Raw genomic sequence first — 22,296 nt, 5'->3', positions numbered from 1 at the left:
TTTGTTGGCTTACCTTATGACTTGGTCTCATTTTTAACTGTTTTATCATTTTAAGGGAACTAAAAACATTTTAGGTATATCACTCAATATCGACGAGATGGATGAGTTGCATATAGCGGAGAATTCTTTCAAAGAGATGTGTAATCTCCTTTTTCTAAAGATTTATACCAGACAAAAGAAAGAAGTTAGATGGAACTCACCAAATGGCTTCGACTATTTACCCCCTAAACTTAGATTATTGAGGTTAGACGGATATCTAGTGAAACATATGCCTTCTAACTTTTGTCCTGAAAACCTTGTTAAGCTCCAAATGCAAGAGAGTAGACTCGAGAAGCTGTGGGATGGAGTTTATGTAAGTCGTTAGTAAAACTATAATTGGCATTAATTGAGATTAAAAGCTTAGTTGTCTGTAATTTATGTTGAAATGAAGAATAAATTGTTGAGTATGAAAATAAAAGGAATAATGATTTATCCAGCAAGGCCTGCCAAGGTTAATGTTAGCAAGGCTTGCCAAAGAGAAACAAGCAAGGTCTGCCAACATAAATAGTATCCGCGGAGCTACAGTAAAAATATACAGATATTTTATTGTAACTTTCCTAGTAAGCCAAGTGTGTTTGGCTCCTTGTGTAAGACAGTTCTGGTTTATTCTCTTCTTTTTCTTTATAATCTCTTGTAATGATACTCTTCAGATCTAAGCTGAAAGTAGGGAGTTCCCCTTTCTTTTTCACCATTCTCTTTTCTCTTGATTACTCTTTACTCTCATAATCTCTCTGTTTACTCTGTTCCTCACTGTCCATTTACTCTCATACTCTGTTTCTCCTTTACTCTCAAATCCTCATATATCTTTTCTTGCATGGTATCAGACCTTCAAGCTCCTGAAAACCTATAAAGCTTCCGCAAATCCATCACAAGCCTAGCCACATCTCAGATCCAAACCATTGAAGATTCCAGCATGTTCTCTCTCTTCAAGAAGAAGGTGTTTGAAGCTATGGTGGTGTCTCCTGATTGTTCCTCCTCTCTCCAGTCCATTAAAGGCGTGTCTCAACTCTGTTCCAACTTGAAACCCTTCAAAAAGAAAGCTTTCATCTTGTTCCTGAAGTTGGAGACTTGGAGCTGTGAAGAAAGGTTGAACCTTTTGTGTTGTGGTGTCAAGGAGGAGGTTATGAACACGAGGAGAAGGTGTTGGGTGGTGATCCAGCTCTCTTATCCACCAGATTCGTGACCTATTACCAAGGAGGCTCAAGGAACTAGCTCAGGTTCCTTGGTTGTAAGCTAATCCTAAACCTTCTTGATATGAGGTTGTGATTGAAACTGATCTTGTAGTGCATTCATATATTGTTTAAGGTGATTAGATGAGTTGTCTAGTCTCTGATTTTGTCATTAAAATTCATAAAATTAGCCTAAATGTCTTGAAATTGATGAGTTATCATTCTTGAACATTTAGTGCATTGGTTGCATGGATTTGAACTGAATGAGTTGTTTAGATTCTGTTCATTGCATTTTCTTAAAACATTGGGATCAGAATTGGTCAGTTGTCAATGTCTGATCCTAGTGTGTGTGGTATGATTCTTGCTGGAGTTTGAGTGATGTTTCAGGTACACAAATGTTGTTCTCTGTCCATCATCAAATCAAGACAAAGAAGAGCGCTTTGCCCATGTTGTTCAGAGCCTACACATGATGTATATTCCTGTTTGATCCAGAGCCTACACATGATGTATATTCCTGACCATGGAAAGGTTGTTGGTGAGGAGACCAGGTGGTAGTAAGTGGGGGCTCAAATAAAATATGGCTGGGCTTTGAAGATACTTCAGGAAGGAGTATTGATGGAGAGGCAGACCAGTGTTTGATCAGCCACATACCAAGCTAAAGCTCCTCATGGATTGCAAGAACCAGTTGAGTTAAGCGCATACCGTTTGGTTGTTGAGCTCCTGGTTCAAAAGACACACAAGGGGCAGTGGAGAAGAGATCAAGGGAGGAACCATTTGGCTTAAGCGCAGCTGTAGGGGTGATGCGCTCCTGGTTTCAAAACTCAGTGTTGCTGACTTCCAAGCTTGGTCCTTCACTCTTTTTCTCCGGATCAAGCTTGAGGAGGGGTAATGGTGAGCTATCCTGAAGGTCCAAGTCGTCCATTGCCTCAGTTACCTCTAGAGCCATTGAAAGAAAAAATCAACAAGGACAACAACAACTTGGGGTTAGAACATTTACCTTCTGGTTGGGAAGCTATGGATCAGCTTCTACATGGATCAGTTGGGAAGCTATGGATCAGCCCAATGCATGGAGTTAGAACAGTTACCTTTAGTTGGGAAGCTATGAATCAGCCCATAGCACGTGTGCTTGTACCTGATTGATGAAGCTTCAAGAGAGGCTACAATAGAGATTTCAAAGTACTTGGAGCTCTCTGTAGTAGAAGCTGGTGGTCCTTAAACCCTTTTGAAGATGGCGAGTAGTCAGAAGAGAGGGGTAGACACAACCAGCCTAAAGAAGAGTCTGAGATGTTGGTGTGTGCAAGTTGTGGAGTTCACACTTGCAGCACAAGTTAGGCCATGATCCAGAGTCTAAGGACTCCACCATGAGTTATCTGAAGTGCCTTAGACTCAGTGGCCAATCCCTAGGCATTGTTGAACTCCACTCTTTTTTCCTAAGTGTTAGTTTTATCCCCGGTTCGAAAACGCGGCGCCGAGGACCGCATAGTCGCCGAAAAATCGTAACACGCCCATCAACCGTGGCGAGTTGGAGTGATTCGCTCAAAAAATCGGGAATTCCTTAAAAACCTAATTTTTAACTCAGTTCAGCCTATAATCGATTGATAGACGCAAGATTCATGAAATTTACACGAAATCAGGCAAAAAAACGATGAAACATGGTGTAAAACTCTAAGAAAACCAAGGAGCCGTCGAGTTCCAATCACAGAAAACCTAGAAATTTAAGGAAGAAGATGACCGGTAAATGACGTAAATACCCTTCATTAAACATAAACTTAAAAAAAAACAGGCAAAAATACACCTTGGCCTGTTCGAACCTAGGAAACTAGGCATTTAAAACCCCACTTAGCCACTACGCCGTGCACTCTTTATAGAATTTCATCAGATATATATATATATATAGCCTATAACCACAAGACCATAAAATGCCCTAAAATAAATCCTCGATTACTCCCCGCTTACTCCCCGATTTTTCGGTAACTCGATAGGCCCGGGATTGCCGCCCGACTAGCGCCTAGCGTAGTTCGGAACATGAGTTTTATCCCATGAGGTTTTCCACACTTAGGTTTTTAATAAGGGAGCTTCTTCAATGTTCCAAGCTTGTCCAAGGATCTCCTATGGTCAAGCTTGAAGGGGGGGGGGGGGGGGGAGGTGTTGAAATGAAGAAGAAATTGTTGAGTATGAAAATAAAAGGAAGAATTATTTATCCAGCAAGGTCTGCCAAGGTTAATGTTAGCAAGGCTTGCCAAAGAGAAACAAGCAAGGTCTGCCAACATAAATAGTATCCGCGGAGCTACAGTAACAACAAACAGATATTTTATTGTAGTTTCCCTAGTAAGCCAAGTGTGTTTGGCTCCTTGTGTAAGACAGTTCTGGTTTATTCTCTTCTTCTTCTTTATAATCTCTTGTAATGATACTCTTCAGATCTAAGCTGAAAGTAGGGAGTTCCCCTTTTTCCTTCACCATTCTCTTTTCTCTTGATTACTCTTTACTCTCATACTCTCTCTGTTTACCCTGTTCTTCACTGTCCATTTACTCTCATACTCTGTTTTTCCTTTACTCTCACATCCTAATGTATCTTTTCTTACAATTTATTTATATTTCAGTCACTTGTAGGGCCCAAGAACTTGGATATGTGGGGATCTGAAAAAGTTAAAGAAATCCCAGATCTTTCTATGGCCACTAACGAAACACTTAATCTTGGCTTTTGTTTGAGTTTGGTGGAGCTTCCGTTCTCTATTCAATATCTTCATAAACTGAAGAAACTGGACATGTCATTGTGCAAAAATTTGGAGACTCTGCCTACTGGAATTAATCTCCAATCTCTCTATCACCTCAATCTTTATGGATGCTCAAGGTTGATCAGTTTTCCTGATATATCAGCCAACATTTTAGAGGTTGATCTAGATGGAACAACGATTAAAGACTTCCCTTCGAACTTGTGTCTAGAGAAATTTGTTCATCTTAGCATGTGTCGGATGAAGAGTGAGCAATTGTGGAAAAGAGTGCGGGTATGTACTTGACCTAACATTTTCTACAGTTTTTATTTCTTAACTAGCACTTTTATAAGAAGTTAATGTCACTAGGATGAATTTCTTAAACGTTGTGAAACAAAATTTTAGAGAAAAACTATATTACTTAAAGTAGTATTTTTTTATGCCAAACTATATATTAGAAATTGTAATGTAATAATTATTTCTTTACATGAAAGGCTCAAACTTAGATCAAAGCAATAGTTGTTTAAATTTTGTTACAAACTTTACGGAAATAACACTTTTATTTACTAACTGCCACATGCTGGCATACTGTTTAATCATAAGACATTTGATCATGATTTATGGAAGATGTATTATTGATTTATTAAAAGGTCACCGTGAAAATAGCTTGATGTGATTTTGTTTAACATCTCTACACTTTTTTTTTGGCTGGTTCAGCCGCATACACAACTCGTGAACATGCTGTCTCCCTCTTTGACGATGTTGTGCCTCTCAAATATCCCAAGCTTAGTGGAGCTTCCTTCTTCAATTCTTTATCTCAATAAACTTACGCATTTGAGGATTACTCAATGCATAAATATAGAGACCATTCCCACCGGAATCAACCTTCTACATCTCTATTGCCTTGATCTCAGTGGATCGTTAAGGTTGGCGAGCTTTCCTGATATCTCGACCAACATATCACATCTCTTTCTATGTGAAACAGCAATAGAAGAAGTCCCATGGTGGATTGAAAAGTTTTCTCATCTCTGCTGCCTATGTATGAATGGATGCAACCATTTACGAAGTGTTTCCCTAACCATTTCAAAACTGAGGTATCTTGAGATAATTGACTTTTCATACTGCCGGTCATTGGTTAGACCTAGCTGGAATGATTGCCCAAGTGTGGTGGCTACGACAAGACACAATATTCACCCTAAGCTTCTTGAAGAGGCTTCCACTTCTCTTCCGGATGATTTTGTCTAAAAGTCGAGTTTGATTTCATCAACTGCTTCGACTTAGGAATAAGAATCTCTGATTCAACAAGAAGCAACTTCTGAGAAATTTTTCCTTCAAGTGAAGAACTATATTCATATTTATCTGCTTGAATTAGTAAAAAATGTAAGTGCGGATGAGTCAGAAATATAGAGCAGAAAGTAATGACACACTGAGTTTGTTAACGGGGTTCGTTTCCAACATTCCCGGGACTTCGTCCAGATTTCATTGATCACTAGAACAAGAATGCAAATACATCATTATTTGCTAACGTATACATCAGACAGACAACCTCCTGACACGCTCTTTTCTAGATAGATATCTATGAAGATTAGGAATCAAGCACGCATGCATAGATCCCATCCGGCCCCACCAGAGCTTACTGTCTTCACACAGCTGCAATCTTTCCAGACCTCCTCAATGAAACCTTCTTTGCTAAACTCTCCCTGAGTCAAGGCTTCAACCTACCACCTCTCAGAAGGTACATCACCATGTACTTCACCAAGTACGTCACCGAGTACTTCACCAAGTACGTCACTGAGTACGTCAACACCAGACGCACACCACATATACCAACGAGCACGTCACACCAACGCACAGCTTGGTCACCACACCTCAACTGACACACCAAAACGCTTGATCACCCAAGCACACACAAAGCTCACAAGAGCTACATACGATGGCTAACTCCACCACACAAAGCGCCAACTCCAACGCCACCAAACTAAGTCCACATCAGACTCCATCGGACACTACGTCAGACCGTAGGTCAACACTCAACACTTAATGAAAACTCTCTCTCTCTTTTCACTTAATCTCTGGGTGCATATATTCTCATAAGGGCACGTCCCTCCCTTATATATAAACTGTATACTTGCTCTCCAAGTTCATTAAATGCACTTTAATGAACTTCCATTCCCATATAAGGAAACTTCCTATTCCTCTCCAAATAACACTTCTTCTCCAAGCAAAGCCTCTTTGCTTAATGGAAAACGTCATTTGTCTTCAACAAGATATTCTACCTTTTCCAATCTCCACTTACACACGCAATCACCTTAGACAAACTCCTTGTAAGCAGCTTCTCCACTCGACGTCCTGCCGTACGTCTTGACATACGTCTTGACACACCTTCTGATGTACATCACGAACTACATCAGAACCTCTCTGGAAATATCATCTACAAAAAAACCTCCGGGACCACCTCTGCTTGTTAACCATTCTCAGGTTGAGAGCTTATGCCGTTGTTGATTTGGAAATCATATTCGTATCTTATCTTTCATTTGATATCCAACATGTTGTCTATTTATTGTAAAGTAAGAAAAAGCTTTTGAAAAAACTTGATGGTTTATTCATTCCACGTGCAACTCACCTTTTGTATACACAACTCGTATACATGATATATGCAAATTTCCTATAAAATTCTCTCAAAATATTATCTTGATCACCAAGCCAAGAGAATATTGAGTGTTCGATAGACTATAACCATTTAAACCGATTTAACCAGACTACTTTAAACCTCCTCCTCCAGTTGAGGAGTTGGAAGGTGTAAATCATAAACACCCAACTTAGATAAAAGATAATCGAAACTGGAACGATCCAGTGCTTTAGTGAGTATGTCTGTCATTTGATCAATAGTAAGAACATGTTGTGTTGAGCTGATCAGCTTATCTCTGACTGCGTCACACACACTGTGACATTATGATTCGATGTGTTTAGTGTGTTCATGGAAAACTTGATTGGCTGCTATGTGTAACACATATTTACTTTCGCAGTACATCTCCATGGGACCATTGTTCAGTTCCCATGTCTCTCAGGAGGTTCTTCGTCTACATGAGTTCTTTCAAAGTCTCTACCATCGCCTTGTATACTGCTTTCGATAAATGAGCTTGTCATGTTTTTTTGTCTTCCAAGCTATCGACGAACCTCCCAAATTGACTACATATGCAGAAATCGATCAACGCAGGCAAAACAACAAAAATAATAAATGATAATCATCAAAATAATATAATCACTAGGATAAGAATATGCGTCTTGCGCAGAGTAAATTTATATGAAAATTATTTAAAAAATATTGTATGAAAAAATAAATTTATATTCTTGATCGAATTAATATTTATTAAATTTTTTTTTAATTTTTTGTTAATTACATAATTTATTTACAGATGAGCTGATCCTATTTTAAAAAAATGTTTTAGGTCAAAAAGTCACTTATCGCATAATAACGTTCTTATCGTTTATGCCGAAGAATTTCAGGTCTACTATATGGTTATAATAAAACTATGTCAGCTCACTTTTATATCATGATTTAGAAATTTAAAAGTTAATTATGGTCGTGAGAAGTTTATGTTCACGTGCTAATCCTATGTATATCTTCAATATTTTTTTCTTTTTGTGTCTCTTTTTCATTTTAGTTATTGCTCGATATAAATATTGATTTTGAAGTTTATTCTCATTTCGTTTGTTTGTTCTGGTCTGAGATTTAGAAAATATTTAAAATTGAAAATTATTAAAGAGATACATACTGAGGTTAAGATCCGCACCTTTTGCAGAATAAATATTTTATATTTATTACTTATTTTATGTTTTCTGCATATTATGAAATAATAAAATAATAAGTATATATACTAAATAACTAAGATATCAGTTACTATTATGTAATAAATTAGCGTGTGCATATAAATCAAACGATCATTTTTATTTATTCGCAATTATTTTAGAGTAAATAAATCAAAACAATTAATCTTATCTATCGTATATGATATATAATTAAATTTAAATGATATTAACATAAATATATAGTATACTTTTGATATGGATATTTATTAAATGAGGTTTCTACTTATATGATTTTATAATTATTTGCATATTTGTGTAACAAAAATTTACACCAACGATTTTTTTTAATGTGGGATGTTTAGTAGTTTCAATAATTTATAATCATTTAAAAAAAAATCAATGAAGATTTCAAAATAAAAATATTAACTTTTCAATATATGTTTAATGCAAATATCAAAATATAAGTATGTATTTTCATATGATGTATAGTTTAATTTAAATGATATGAAATATATATATTAACATAAAAACCTATTAAAATAAAATTATTTATTCATATGGTCTTATAATCATTATATCTTAATATATAAAAAAATTCAAACCTTGATCACAGAAGTTTATGTGAGACTTTTAACAGTTTTAGTAATTTATACTCGTTCAAAAAAATTCAAAATACAACATATACAAAAATATCTAGATTTTTTTATTTTATTAATGTAATTATGTTATTTATTTTAATAATAATGAAATAAACAAAAATGATAAAAAAATATACATTTATCAAATATTTATTATCTAAAATCATTAATTGCCGTGTATATTTAATCACATTAGGTAATTCCGTAGGTTTTATTTTAAGAAAGAATAGATAATAAATTTCAATTTGATAAATGAATGGTCCATAATAGACATACTATATAATATAATATTCTCTAGAAATTTAATTTTGGACCAACAAAATTCTTAATTGATTCTAAAGTCTCCAAGTAAGCAAAATTTCATTCCAATTATGGGACAATTCAGCAGGACACTTTGTAATTAGCAAACATTACAGATTATAATTTTTTTAATGTTTCTCTATTAATATATAGGGGATTGAGATTTCTTGGTACGGGGCTTCGGTATTGTTAGTGTTGAGGTTAATAACTAATCTAAAAATAAAATATAATTTGGAAAAAGTTAACCATTCAATTGAAACTTATACACGTTAATACTATACCTTATTATGATTTAAGAATCTGCTTTGTTTGAACTCGTGTCTGGTAAATAAATATATTTCTTTCATTTAGTAAATAAGTTACACTTGCTCAAAATACAATTATGTAAATATATAGCGGTTAAACTCCGGCTCAAACCCGATAGAACCCGAATCGGTCTCAAAGCAAACTTCTATTTAACTCGAATTGGGCTAATTTTGATAAACCAGAAAAATCAAAACTCGATTGGACAAAATCAAAACCCGATTGGGACCCGAATACTCAGATCTAGTTTATATAAAACTGACAGTTAGGTTTACGTGATACATGCATTATCATTAACGATTACGAAAGCACATTATTATCATTTTCCTTAACTATCAAAAAAAATTAGGCAATTCATTCCTTAGTTCTGAAGTCATATTTAGTCTTCAATATTAATTTCTATATTTACCTAATGAAGAATTGTGTACCAAGCATAAATATTTGATATATATGATCGTGTGGTGACCTTCTAGTTAGATATATACATAAATATTATGTATTTGTTTGTTTCTTTTAATAGAAAAAATTATATATTATACTTACCAAAATTATATTATTCTATATTGTACGTATATCACTGACATAAAAAAAATTATGCATTCTAACCGAAACCACCAAAAGTATTTGATTGATTATGGTTTGGTTCAGTTTGAATTAAAATGACTTAACAAATATTAATAACAGACAAACCGTATATTAATTATGTTTTATACTGATATGGTTTTGAAATATTGTTTGTATACAATATAAAAGGATTTTTTGATTAGTTAAATACACTCTCGTTCTTACTATATGTTACACTGTATAAGAGATTGAATGTCCACTCGAATATATTTTATAGAGTTCCAATTATATTGTTGTCTTCGACATAGAATAACAAAAATTCAACTAATGTAGAGATTCCAGTTTACTCAACTTATATGTGATGAACCTAATAATAATGAACAGTTTGTACAATTCTTTTTTTGTTTACTACTTGGTTTTTAATGGATTTAGACTGATTGTATATAATATATATTTTTCTCCAAAAAGAGTCACATTTGCAACAGTATTCTTTGATTTGTTTAATAATCATGTGATTTGTTCTTCATTTATCTTTGGTGTAGGTTCAATTTTTGGAATAAACGTTTAACATGCAAGAACCTTACTCATAATACACAAAGAACTGATATATAAGGCACTCGTTGGTCTTAATACGGGTACGACAAAAAAATTAAAAGCGACTTTTCATATGATATATAGTTACGGAAATATGTGACAACTTTATATTAAATTATGTTTTATATTAGGTGCTCTAGAATTTTAAAAAATATGATTTAGAAGGCATTTAAAAGTACCACATAAAATGAAGTTTTTTTTAATTAATACAAAATTAATGTTCTATTTTTTTTAAAGATCCTCAATTAATATATAGGAGATTAAATAAGTATAATAACGAATAAAAATCAAAACACATCAAAAATATATACAAAATCAAGTTTTAAACTAAAAATATATAATATTGCCATGAACCGTGGCCAAATCTTAGTTCATGTTAATTTAAGGCTAGTTTCCTCGCTACCATCCGCAAACGCGACTTTTGCGATTGGTGGCGGTTGTTAGCATTTTGCAACAACCACTCAAACCGTTCTAAACCGCTTCAACCCACTTTAAACCGTTTCAAACCGCTCTAAACTTTTTAAATTCAAAAGATGGTTCCACCTAGCGGTTGCGGACAGTTGCAGGAGGGTAAATTTTTTTTTAAAACAATATAAATACAAAAATAAAAATAAAAATAAAAAAATTAAATTGAAATAATAGAAATACTAAAATATATCTATTATATTTTAATTTATATCATAAAATTTTAAAATAAAAATAATTTCTATAATTTTAAAAAAATTTAAAATATAATTGTTATATTTATTATAATATTATGATGTTTAATATTTTTATAAATAATATAAAATATAAATATTGTTAATTTATTATTTAACCGCTGTTGTATTTGGTGATTAACCAGTCATAAGTATCCCGCAAACGCACCAATTTTTAACTGCAATATCAGTAAATCTCTTAAAACCGCTTAAAACCGCAATCATATGCATCCGCAAACTTCAGCAACCACAACTGCTACAGTACACCGGTCAGACCTTTAATACTATCACATTTATTTAAAAATTTACATTTTTAAATACTTACTGATTAAGACTTCATTGAAAATTGGTTACACATATTTATATAGTAGGGACAATCTTAAACTCTTAAACTAAGAAAATCTTAAAACTAAATTTTTATTTTCGACCGATATTTAATTATCGTACCGGAAGGTGGGTTTGTATCCCGATCCAGGAGAGTATTCTGAACACGAAATCTGAACCGTCCATAAACCCCAAACGTCCGACGTGGCAATTTAACTGTATTTAAAAACCGGTACTGCGTCCGAATGGTATTGGTTCTGATTCGAGCGGAACAATAATTAAAAAAAAAAAAAAAAAGTAGAGTGCTTTGGATATAGCGAGCGAGGTGAGATTCCAAAGTCTTCTCCTTTATCGAGTCACACTGTGTGAGCTTCTTTTCTTTTGATCTTGGCCCCTGAATCTTTCCAGCTTCGCCTGAATTCGCATGTGGGTTCTTTCTATTTTACTTTGTTGTCTTGCTTGATGAAGTCGCGTTTAGGGTTTGTGTTTGCCTTCTCTCCGATCTGCAAATTTGTGCTAGCTTAGCTGAAAAGCCTTCGAATTTGAGGTTCCAGAGAGAGATAGGAACAGTATGAGCCTTTGGTTTTGTCTGAGTTAGTTTGTTTTGGATCTAAATCTATGTCTTTTTTTTTTTTTTTTTTTGTTTCCAGAAAGTATTCAAATTTATGATAATTTTCTGTTTAGATTTGATCTGAATTATTAGGAACTTAGTGGGTGTCTATTTCCTTTGAAAAAATTGAAACTTTTTTCTTTTCTTTTCAACCTGTATGTAGAAAGATAGAATGCAATGAAGTTTACACTCCGTTTCTTTGAATGCTTTCTTACTTGCACACTCCGTTTCTTTGTGAGATTTGGAATTCAACTAATATGTTTTCATGAATCTGGTCTTGTAGATCTGCTGAGCACTGAATTAACGATGGGGGAGGAAGATACGCATACGAAGGTCACCGTGGAGCCAACAGCGAATGGGACCAGTTCTCTTCCGAAGCCATCAGATGCAATCACTGGAAAACAAGCGGTTGAGAATGCTAGCGGCAAAGAAACACACGAAACCAAGAAAAACGAGGATGCTGCACCTGAGAAAATGGAGATAGATGAAGAAAAGAATGAGGGGGAAGATAAAGAGGCAGAGGCAGAAAAAGAAAAAGAAAAAGAAAACAAAGCTGAGACTGAGAAAACACAAGAGAAGAATGTGAAGGAAGAAGACAAGGAGCAAGCAGAGATTGCTAAAACGGAAGAAGATAATGGAAAACCAGAAGCTGACAAAATGGAGGATGAAGACACAGATGGCAAGAAGTTGGAAGCTGATGATGGTGTTTCTGGAGCTGCTACTGAAGAAGATACTGAGATGAAGGAAGCTGTGGTGTCTGAAGATAATAAAGACGTAAAGGGTGCTAAAAATGAAGGGGTGGACAAGATTGATGCTACTAAAGGAGGCCAAGATAAAGCTGAGAAAGAGTCAGAGGAGGAGAAACTGGAATTAGGGAAAGTAAATGGAAACGAAGAAGAGGATAAAGAGGAAGAGAAGTTGGCTGGTGGAGACAAGGAGGACAATACAGAAGCGGATGATGCCAAAGAAGAGGCAGCAAAGGAAAAGAATGAAGGGAAGGAGGAAGAAACAAACAAAGAGGAAGCGGAGGCTGACGCTAAGGTGGAGGAGGCTAAAGTGGAGGACAACAAAACAGAGAGTAAGGATGAAAATGATAATGAGAATGAAGATGTAGAGGAGGACAAGGAAGATGATAAAGAAGACAGCATGGATGAGAAAGAAGATGAAAAAGAAAAGAGCAATGATGAAACAGAAGGTGGAGATGAAGAAGATAGCAAGAAGTCTAGCAAGCGAGAGAAAGGGAAGAATGAGAAGGCTCGCGGGAAGACACAGAGTGAGAAAGAAAAGAAGGATACTGAACCTAAGACTCCTTACAGCTCTGATCGCCCTGTCCGTGAGAGAAAATCTGTTGAGAGGCTTGTCGCTGTGGTTGATAAAGATTCTTCAAAGGAGTTCCAAGTTGAAAAGGTTTTGCCAATAGTTTCATGTGTTTTGGTCTCTATTTGTTAGATCTGTTTATGATTTTACCTTTGGATATTGCAGGGAAAAGGAACACCTCTCAAAGACATTCCCAATGGTATGTTCCTATTCCAAATAGCCGTTTTAAAGTTCTTCTCTTCATAATCTAAATGATTATGTGAAGATGATTGCCATGACCATAGTTTCTAAATGCTTTATTTTTCTCACCTGCTCAATCACTTGTAATGAAGTTGATAAGTTGTATGTTTCTCTGCAGTTGCTAACAAGATAGCAAGGAGGAAGCCTGATGATCTTTTGAAGCTGCTACACACAATTCTATTTGGTGGGAGAAGAGGGAAAGTGAGCATCTCTTTGTATCCTTTCATTGCTATCCTCACGATGCTAATCATGTTTATATGTGACTCGATTGTCTTGCTCTGACAGGCTGCTCAGGTCAAGGCAAACATATTGCGCTTTTCTGGCTACAAATGGCAAGGAGATGAGGTAGGCGGCATACACACATTAGGCTTGATGTACATATATGCTCGTCTCATTTGTCCTTGCATTGTAATTTATTTCTCAATTGACACATGCCAGGAAAAGGCAAAAGACAAAGTAAAAGAAAAGCTTGACAAATGCAACAAAGAAAAGCTGTTGGAGTTTTGTGATCTCTTTGACATATCAGTTGGCAAGGCTACAAGAAAGAAGAAGGTTATTATGGCCCATTCGTTTTTTTGTGTAGCTGCACTCTTTCCAATGTAATCAACTTGGCAACTGACTTTGTGGTTGTTTTCTCGAATATAGGAAGATATTGTTGCGAAGCTGTTTGACTTTTTGGAGAAGCCACATGCGACTACTGATGATCTAGTTAATGAGGAGGAAGAGAAGGTAAGTTTGGTATTAGAAACACAATGTAATCAAATGTTTTTTTTTTGTATTTACCAATATTCTTTTCTGTTGTAAAGAGCGCAAAGCGCAAAAGAACTCCTAAGAAAAGTTCGCAAGCAGCTGGAAGTTCATCTTCAAAACGATCAGCAAAGGTATTATTCAATAGCTTGGAACTTGAGGTTTTGAATCCTTATGTTGAAAACTGTGAAGAGCATGTGTGTCGGTTTAATGTGTATGAAGCTGTCTGGTCAAGGGACCTGAGATCTGATTAATTTATTTGTGTATTTTTTTCTCAGAGCCAAAAAAAGACTGATGAAGCAACAAGGAGTGACAAAAAGAGCTTAACTCATTCTGATGATGAGTCTGAAGAAGAGGAGGAAGAAGAAGAGAAAGTGGAGGAGGAGGAGGAGGCAGAGGAGGAGGAAGAGGAGGAGAATGAAAACGGGATTCCTGACAAATCGGATGATGAGGCGCCTCAGCCTTCTGAAAGCGAGGAGAACGTTGAATCTGAGGAGGAGTCAGAGGAAGAAACTAAAAAGAAGAAACGTGTTTCTAGGACAGTATCTGGTGGAAAGAAAGAGTCTGCAGCAGCAGGGAAATCAAGAAGCAAGAAAGCTGCAGTCTCTGAGAAACCCAGTCCACCACCGAAGAAAGTTACTCAAAAGCGCTCAGCAGGAAAACGCAAGAAGTTTGATGACGACGACACTGAGACAAGTCCAAAGGCATCATCCTCTAAGAGGAAGAAGACTGAGAAACCTGCCAAGGAGCAGTCCTCTGTTCCTTCAAAATCTGCATCCAAAGAGAAAGCAGGTAGGTTTGTTCATATCCTCTCTTTTTTTTTTAATCTTTCATTGAGAGTGAAGAGCATTTTGACTACATGCATTTGTCATAAGCTGGTGAAATATTAATAACTTCATCTGCTTATATAGGGAAAAGAGGAGGAAAAGGGAAAGACAAAAACAAGGAACCTAGTGATGAGGAGTTGAAAACTGCAATTGTTGACATCTTGAAAGTGGTGGACTTCAACACGGTGAGGATTTCAACTTATGAAAGCTTCGTGTAATAAAACTATATAGTAATTTGAGCTTAGAAGAGAGATATCTAACAAAGGCTTTATCATTTTTTTTGACAGGCCACATTCAGTGACATCCTCAAGCGACTAGGTATGAACCAGATGACATTGTTCCCTAGCAGTTCTTTTCCTGCATATGGTATTGGGTAACGTGGATTGTTTTCACCTTTGTCTTTTCAGTTGGGAAGTTTGATATCGATCTCACCTCAAAAAAATCATCAATAAAGCTGATGATCCAAGATGAGCTCACAAAGCTAGCAGATGAAGCCGATGCTGAGGAAGGAGAAGAAGAGGATGCTGAGAAAGAGAGAGAGAAAGCTGGAGGAGGATCTGGTGGTGGTGGAGAGGAGGTTAAGGCCTGATCACAGAGCACATAAATCTTAGTCTTAGCTACTACTACATCTTCAAGGGGTCTCTATCCCTATTTGCCTATTGTCAGTCACTAGGCAAATATATTAGAGATTGTAATTTGCTTGTTGTTGTTGCCTGGAGTTGTGCTACAAGCAGGTTTTATTTTACGTTTGGTAGAGTCTGAGAGAGGAAGAAGCTGATGAGTGGTGGCTTACTTACCATATAATTAAGCAGCTTCATTTGTGTAGACGATTTGACATAAGCTCCTCTAGGATTTATTCCCCATTTTAAACACCATTATGATTTTTAGGTTTTCTTTTTAAGGCATTTTGTTCAAATTCGAAACGATTTAACACTTTCAAGCTGTTCTCTACACTATGCCCATCGGTGTAGGAGAGACCACCGATGTTGACATTATCTTTACAGCCAAACAAAGACCAAGCTGAGCGGTGCCGCATTCATGGATTGCAGAGAGAAGGGACACATTCAAGCAAACAAGAAAGTAGAACTAATAGAAACCTATTCTAATGATTCAAGCAATGGATGAGTATGACAGAACAAGGAAGAATTAACTTGGCCAGTGCTATTGAAAAGGAGAAAATATATGGTATTATGCCATTGATGAGTATGTGTAAATAATAGCTACAAAAACGTGGATAAATCTGAATTTCTATTATGTAGATACTTGAACAAGGAGCTATCAAGAGGAATCCTCTACAACAATAAGAACAAAAAATGATCTACCACATCACTTTCGGAAATCACAAAAATACAATCCCCAAAGGATGCACATGCTGTTACATTTGTCATGTTTCTTTCCATGACCAGAAGAATACAACTCAGATGGCTAAAACATGGAGAAACGAGATCAGTAGTACTGGCCAAGCTAACTATTTGGCTACAACTAATACAACTACAGAACAACAAAGTTCAGGAACAGTTAGAATAAGATCTAAACACAATTGGATGGACACTCGAAAGGCCAAAGCATCACCACAACACATTGGTCTTAGAAATTTCACATAAAAATGGTAAAAGGTAAGGTGTCTTAGAACTTAAAAGGCAAACGTTTGCCGAGTTTCTTTCCACTTAACTAAGCTGAGTTGAAGAAGAGATCTCACCAGTGAGAGACTTCTTTCTGTTACTGTGTTACAAGGCTTCAGATTTTTGGAGGAGCTCACAAAGTCAGTCTACCCCATAACGCTGTGAATTTAAGAAGACAGCAGGAACCATAGTCTGCAAAGAACGATGCAAACGTATACACCACAATGATTAGTATCAACTCGAAAAATTGTTGTAAGAGTGCATACACTAGTTTTAGACAATGAGACAGTAACATGTCCATGCAGACAGCTAACTTTTAGTCTACAAACTCATCTGACCTGTAATTAGCCATGTCTTAAAAACATGAAAAAGAATGGTATAATTTACATGAGGAATGAAAGATACCATTATTCAGTTGTAAGCCGCCTTCGTTTCCCATAATCAGCATCCCTTGATCTTGAGTGATGGTTATCCTCCCGAGACAACCGTGATTTGCTGTGTCCTCTGGACGATCGACCTCTGTTCCACTCATCATCATGCTCCAGTTCTTCCCTGAGTCTGTTACGATGATCACCACCATATCTTTCTCGTTCTTCTCTATGACGATCCCTCTCTCTGTCCCTTTCTCTGTCACGATCCCTGGAGCGTTCACGCTCCTTATGATGATGTTCCCTCTCACGCTCACGACCACTGTCTCTATCATCACGATGCCTTCTCTCCGGCAAATCATAACCATGAACATCTTTCTCCCTCGGTATGTCCCTTTCGTAACCAGCATCTTTATCCTCACGATTCCTTCTATCGGATGAACCAGACCATTCTCTTTCTGAACCTTTTTCCTTTTCCTTCACATGATTTGGACGATCGCCATACTGATGATCTGATGCAGGTTCCTCCCCATAACTCGATTCCGCAGCTCTCCCACCACCCAAATCTTCACCGCCACCCCATCCTCCATTATTGGGATCCCACATTCCCATATTATGTCCTCCATCAACACCAGCATTAGGCATCATTCCCATTCCATTCATCGGCATCCCTCTTCCAAAAAACGCTGGATTCACGTGAGGTGCCACTCCAGGTAAACCAACAGGAGGGAAAGAAGTCATAAGCCCAGGAAACGGAGGAACTGGAGCCCCAGGGAATCCTCCATAGCCACCCATTCTCGCCATGGGTCCACCAAAAGCTTGCCCCATCATTGACTGAGGATGCATCATGTTCATAGGAGGCCCTGTGCCCATTCCTTGACCAAACCCACCTCCACCAAAACCTCTTCCACCCATCCCACCAGGCCTATTCCTCATCTGACCACCTGGTCCTCTACCACCCATTCCTCTACCCCAATTACCCCTGCCAAATCCTCTATTTTCCCCACCTTGGAAACTCCCGACGTTATTATTGCTGTTGGTGGTCGCTAGGGGTTTAATCGGAGAATCAGCAGTGCCTCCTTTCTTAGCTTGTGAAAATCCAGACTGCACCTGTTGGTTCCTATTCACATGTGCCTCCCCCATTCTCTTGCCCGAATGCGGAGAAGTATAATCAACAACACAAGGCCTACCGTTGAATTCATACCCATTCATCCCCTCTTTGCAAGCAGTAGCTGCCATTTGATCATAGAACTCCACTTGACAAAAACCTTTCGACTTCCCACTAGCTTTCTCGTCGAAGAACTTAACCTCCTTCACTGCACCATACTTGCACAGCTCTGCCTCAAGCTCAGCATCAGTCGTCCACCAATGCAAATCCCCAACGTAAACAAAAGCTCCACCACCACCGGTTCCCCCACCATTAACAACACCAGGCATATGAATGATAGCTCCGTTCCCGGCCATGTTACTACCAGGTCCAGAAGGAGCCACGCCATTAGCATTTCCCATCACAGGTCTCATCAAATTCTCGTTATTTCCTAAGCTAGGCGGTGGTGGCAAAACAATATTTCCTTTAGGAGCCTCAACATTATTGGCCTTAAGACTAACATCACTTACCTTAAGCTCTTGAGCTCCATTTCCACTTTCTCCTCCTCCTTCTCCTGCTTCTGATTCTGCTTCAGGCTCTTCTTTGACGGCAACGCTCTCACCAACCAAACCAGGGATCGAGACCTCAGCTTCCGACGTACCTAAAACTGGTTCAACCCTATCTTCTTCACCCTCGGTTTTGACCTCCTCCTTCTCCTCGTCTCTTGATCCCGTTTCGTCGTTCTTTTTAACAGACTGAAGAAACCCTTCTCCGACATTAACGTCGTTGTAAAGATCATCATAGTCGTCGTCCTCTTCCTCCGCCGTAAAACCATCGTCTGCGACGGCAGAGATCGCCTCGTTTTGATGGAATGTTTCCATCTCATCTCTCCCATCTCTCTCATCCATAGTAAAGATCCTTCCTTTCAATCGTATTTTCAAATTAGAATACCGCTAAGCTTAAAGCTCACTCGAGCATGAACAAACCTCAATGAGCAAAAGCGATTCCAGAATCTTCGTCCCCGGAAGCTAGAAACCCTAATATTTCACCCTTTGTGAAATTTCTAGGATCATCCAAGTAATATTGCTAACGTACGCCGTGAAAAAGCGCATTATAAATCATTCAACATTCGCATGTTTAATGGGCTACTACAAGCATCACTCTCTCTGGGTTTAGATTTTAAATGGGCCTATTTGGAGGGCAAGCGCAAACTACTTATCGTCTAGGCTTTGAGAATTTAATAAACGACACGTCGTCTGAGCCTCTCTTAGTTAAACTTTCTGTAGTCTAATAGTAACCGGTTTCCTTCTTCCGGTTAACGGCTACTACACTTACTACAGCCGGTCAACTTACAGGCGCCTCCTCCGCCTCCAACGGTCATATATCTCGGGTATAACAATTCACAACTTTTCGTGTTCTATAGAAAAATCCATTTATTACTTGCGAACACTCTTAATTCTTTATTTTTTTTCTCAGAGACGAGACGACAAAAGAAAACGATGAATCGTTTTGTCCTACTTTCTTTATTTGTTTTCTCACTTTCCATTTCTGGTAATGTACAAGCCGACAATGCACCCGTTCAATCGCCCAGACTCGCTGAGAGACAACCCCCTCCGGCGAGTCCTCCGGTGCACTCCCCTGCGAAACCACATCGCAGTTATCCTCCTGCGAAGTCTCCGAGTTTATCTCGAACACCCACTCTACTTCCTCCGGCGAACCATGACTCCCCCGCCGCACATTTTCCGATGACACCTGCGACGTCTCCAGCGAAAGCCCCAGATTCTTCTCGGACAGTTTCGACTCCTGTGAAATCTATTGTTTTTACGCCGACGAGCTCCTCTGTTTCCTCTCCGACCACCTCGACTCCTGCGAAATCCCCTCGCTCTTCTCCGAGAAAGTCTCCTGTTTTGTCTCCGACTATTGCAGCTCCGCCGAGATCCCCTGTTTTTTCTCCGGCGACTTCCCCTGGAACCTCTCGGACCATTGCAACTCCTGTTAAATCCCCTGTTTTTGCTCCAGTTACTTCCCCTAGATCCTCCCGGACCATTGCGTCTCCTTCAAAAGCCCGTGACTTTCCTCCAGCAACTCCCCCTGTTTCCTCACCGACCATTGCGTCTCCTTTGCAGTCTCCTATTTTTGCTCCGGCGACTTCCCCTGTTTCTTCTCCCTCTGCCGCCAGGAGTCCAGTCTCTACTCCGGCGAATAGCCCTGCTTCCCCTCCAACTACGATCCCAGTAAAGTCTCCCATCGCTGCTCCAGTCTCGAGTCCCGCTGCCTCTATAGAATCGCCTGCCTCTGCTCCAGCGAACCAGCCCTCAGCCTCAGCCGATGCTCCGGAGATCTCATCGCCGGTAACAACCCCTGGTATTCCCTCCACCCCGGCCAATGCGCCTGAAATATTTCCTTACGGGCGTCGACCGGTGAGTAGTTCGGCACCAGCGACGGCAGACTTGGCGCCGGAGACTGCTGCGGTTCCTGCCGGAGAAAAGTCGGCTTCTAATTCCGTTCAACACGATGTTCTTTGCGCATTGCTGATCCTGGGTGCCGGCTTGGTTCTATAGGAGAAAAATATTTGACATTTTTGTCTAGTTTTGATTCTTCATTTCGATATGTAATTTTTACATTTTTTGTATCAATCAATAGTGTTTTGAGGAGTTTCTTTTTGGGGTTTAAAATGTCTTGAGAAGTTGATAGGAGATCCTAAAACTGTAAATGCAAAATTCAATTTCAGAAGATGACAGTAATTAAGTTTCATTCAGAACATCCACATATACTTATTTAACATTTCTTTGCAGTTAGTCTTTAAAATACATGTTTTCGGTTGAGATTAATATCATGTAATAATGTCAAATTAAAACCATTTATTTAAAGCTATGTTCTGGGTATTCTTAACTTTTCATGTGAAATTTGATAACATAGAGTCGTGAAAACAGCTTTCTTATTTAATGAAAATGTTATAACCAATTCACAGACGAATAGAAACTTGATAAATAAAATGTTTTAAAGTTCTTCAAATTCAACCAACATTATTAAGGAAATAAACAAATCAAATGACAATTTATTTGCTAGAAACTCCAAGTCATTAACTAATAGGAAAAATCGCATTTTAAACTCTAATAGTGTCACGAGAAATTCTCGCACTTTAAACACTAAACGTTTTTGACTAGCACTTTAAACTTTGAAAGTGACATTTTTATTATAACAACCTTCAAGGTCAAACTGTTCATTTTGTGATGACATGTCGATTTTTTATTTTCTTTTTTCTTTTAAATAAAAAATAAAATACATAGAAAATTCGAAAAAAATCAAAAAAAATTGAAAAAATTGAAAAAAAATCTAAAATTTCAAAAAAAATATATAAAAAATAACATTTCAAAATTAAAAATAAAAAAAATATTTTTAATAATTAATCCAATTATAAACTAATAAGTATATATAATATAATAACTTGAATGGTGATTCTAGATTCTGGTTTTTGGTTTTTGATTTTTAAAAAAATTTTGATTTATTAATACTTAACTTGTTAAATTTTCAAAATTAATCCTATTATTGGTATTATTTATTAAAATGATATTTATTTTAGTAATTTTAAGTTTGTTAAAAAAGAAATTAACTTATAAGTGAAGTTCTTAAAAATAGTAAATAACTTTGAAATTAAATAAATAACTAATCAAACTTTAGAGAAACTAAAATATATGTTACTTATCTAAGAAACTAAAATATATGTTAAATAAATAACCAATCAAACTTTGAAAAGAAGAAAGGGCATCTAGTAGAAACTGTTTCCTAGATGATGTTGGCTCCTCTAGAAAGAAGAAGAAGATTTCTAGAGCAATTCAACATGACCCAGCCTCAACTGCTCCTTCCTCAGAAGAAGAGAAGTCCTCTGAATCGGATTTTGAGACTGGTGCTGAATCTTCATCTTCTGAGTCATCCTCTGATAATCCAACAAGAGAAGAGGATAATACAGTCCCAGATTCTCTGTTTATTGATGTTGTCTCGAAGAAAAAGTGACGGTATGAGAAAAAGCCGAGGGGTAGTACCCCAAAAAATCATCATAAATCATGTTAGTCGACTCCTTCTTCTGGAACGTTAGAGGAATAAATAGCAAGTTAAAGTGATCTAATCTCAAGAAATGGCTACGGCAGTCCAAGCCGTATTTTGGGAGTATAATAGAGACAAAAGTGAAAGCTCACAAGTCTCAGCGGTTTCTAAATAACATTTTTCCGGGATGGAACTACTCAACAAACTATGAATTTGCGGATTTAGGCAGGATTTGGGTCGCCTGGAACCCTGCAATCAACCTAACCATCCACTCAAAGTCGAGC

At 37.3% G+C, this 22,296-nt stretch overlaps 3 protein-coding genes across 4 annotated transcripts; 1 reads left to right on the top strand and 2 right to left on the bottom strand.

The window, feature by feature from the left end:
• Window positions 1-11,374: 11,374 nt before the first annotated feature.
• On the top strand, window positions 11,375-15,766 carry LOC106380885 (DEK domain-containing chromatin-associated protein 4). 2 transcript variants are annotated; one of them, XM_013820724.3, is made up of 12 exons: window positions 11,375-11,475; window positions 12,044-13,167; window positions 13,243-13,276; window positions 13,436-13,518; window positions 13,603-13,662; window positions 13,756-13,869; window positions 13,963-14,046; window positions 14,124-14,198; window positions 14,343-14,856; window positions 14,976-15,076; window positions 15,179-15,209; window positions 15,299-15,766. In XM_013820724.3, the coding sequence occupies exons 2-12, from the start codon at window positions 12,067-12,069 to the stop codon at window positions 15,478-15,480; spliced, it is 2,379 nt and encodes a 792-aa protein (XP_013676178.2). In that variant the 5' UTR covers window positions 11,375-11,475; window positions 12,044-12,066; the 3' UTR covers window positions 15,481-15,766. The 2 variants fall into 2 exon arrangements, with proteins under 2 accessions (XP_013676178.2, XP_013676177.2); XM_013820723.2 differs by having other exon boundaries at window positions 11,380-11,515.
• A 356-nt stretch (window positions 15,767-16,122) lies between these two features.
• LOC106380886 (cleavage and polyadenylation specificity factor subunit 6-like) lies at window positions 16,123-19,064 on the bottom strand. The gene is made up of 2 exons (XM_013820726.3): window positions 16,919-19,064; window positions 16,123-16,705 (listed from the first exon to the last, which is right to left on the bottom strand). The coding sequence occupies exon 1, from the start codon at window positions 18,874-18,876 to the stop codon at window positions 16,921-16,923; it is 1,956 nt and encodes a 651-aa protein (XP_013676180.1). The 5' UTR covers window positions 18,877-19,064; the 3' UTR covers window positions 16,123-16,705; window positions 16,919-16,920.
• Window positions 19,065-19,392: 328 nt separating this feature from the next.
• On the bottom strand, window positions 19,393-21,902 carry LOC106377856. Its single transcript, XM_048748699.1, has 2 exons — window positions 21,815-21,902; window positions 19,393-20,371 (listed from the first exon to the last, which is right to left on the bottom strand). The coding sequence occupies exons 1-2, from the start codon at window positions 21,900-21,902 to the stop codon at window positions 19,626-19,628; spliced, it is 834 nt and encodes a 277-aa protein (XP_048604656.1). The 3' UTR covers window positions 19,393-19,625.
• Window positions 21,903-22,296: the final 394 nt, after the last annotated feature.

The sequence above is a fragment of the Brassica napus genome, chromosome C2 (genome assembly GCF_020379485.1).
Source record: "Brassica napus cultivar Da-Ae chromosome C2, Da-Ae, whole genome shotgun sequence".
Classification (NCBI taxonomy): Eukaryota; Viridiplantae; Streptophyta; class Magnoliopsida; order Brassicales; family Brassicaceae; genus Brassica; species Brassica napus.
The sequence above is the reverse complement of the archived record's forward strand: the minus strand, read 5'-3'. Positions and strand labels throughout refer to the sequence as shown.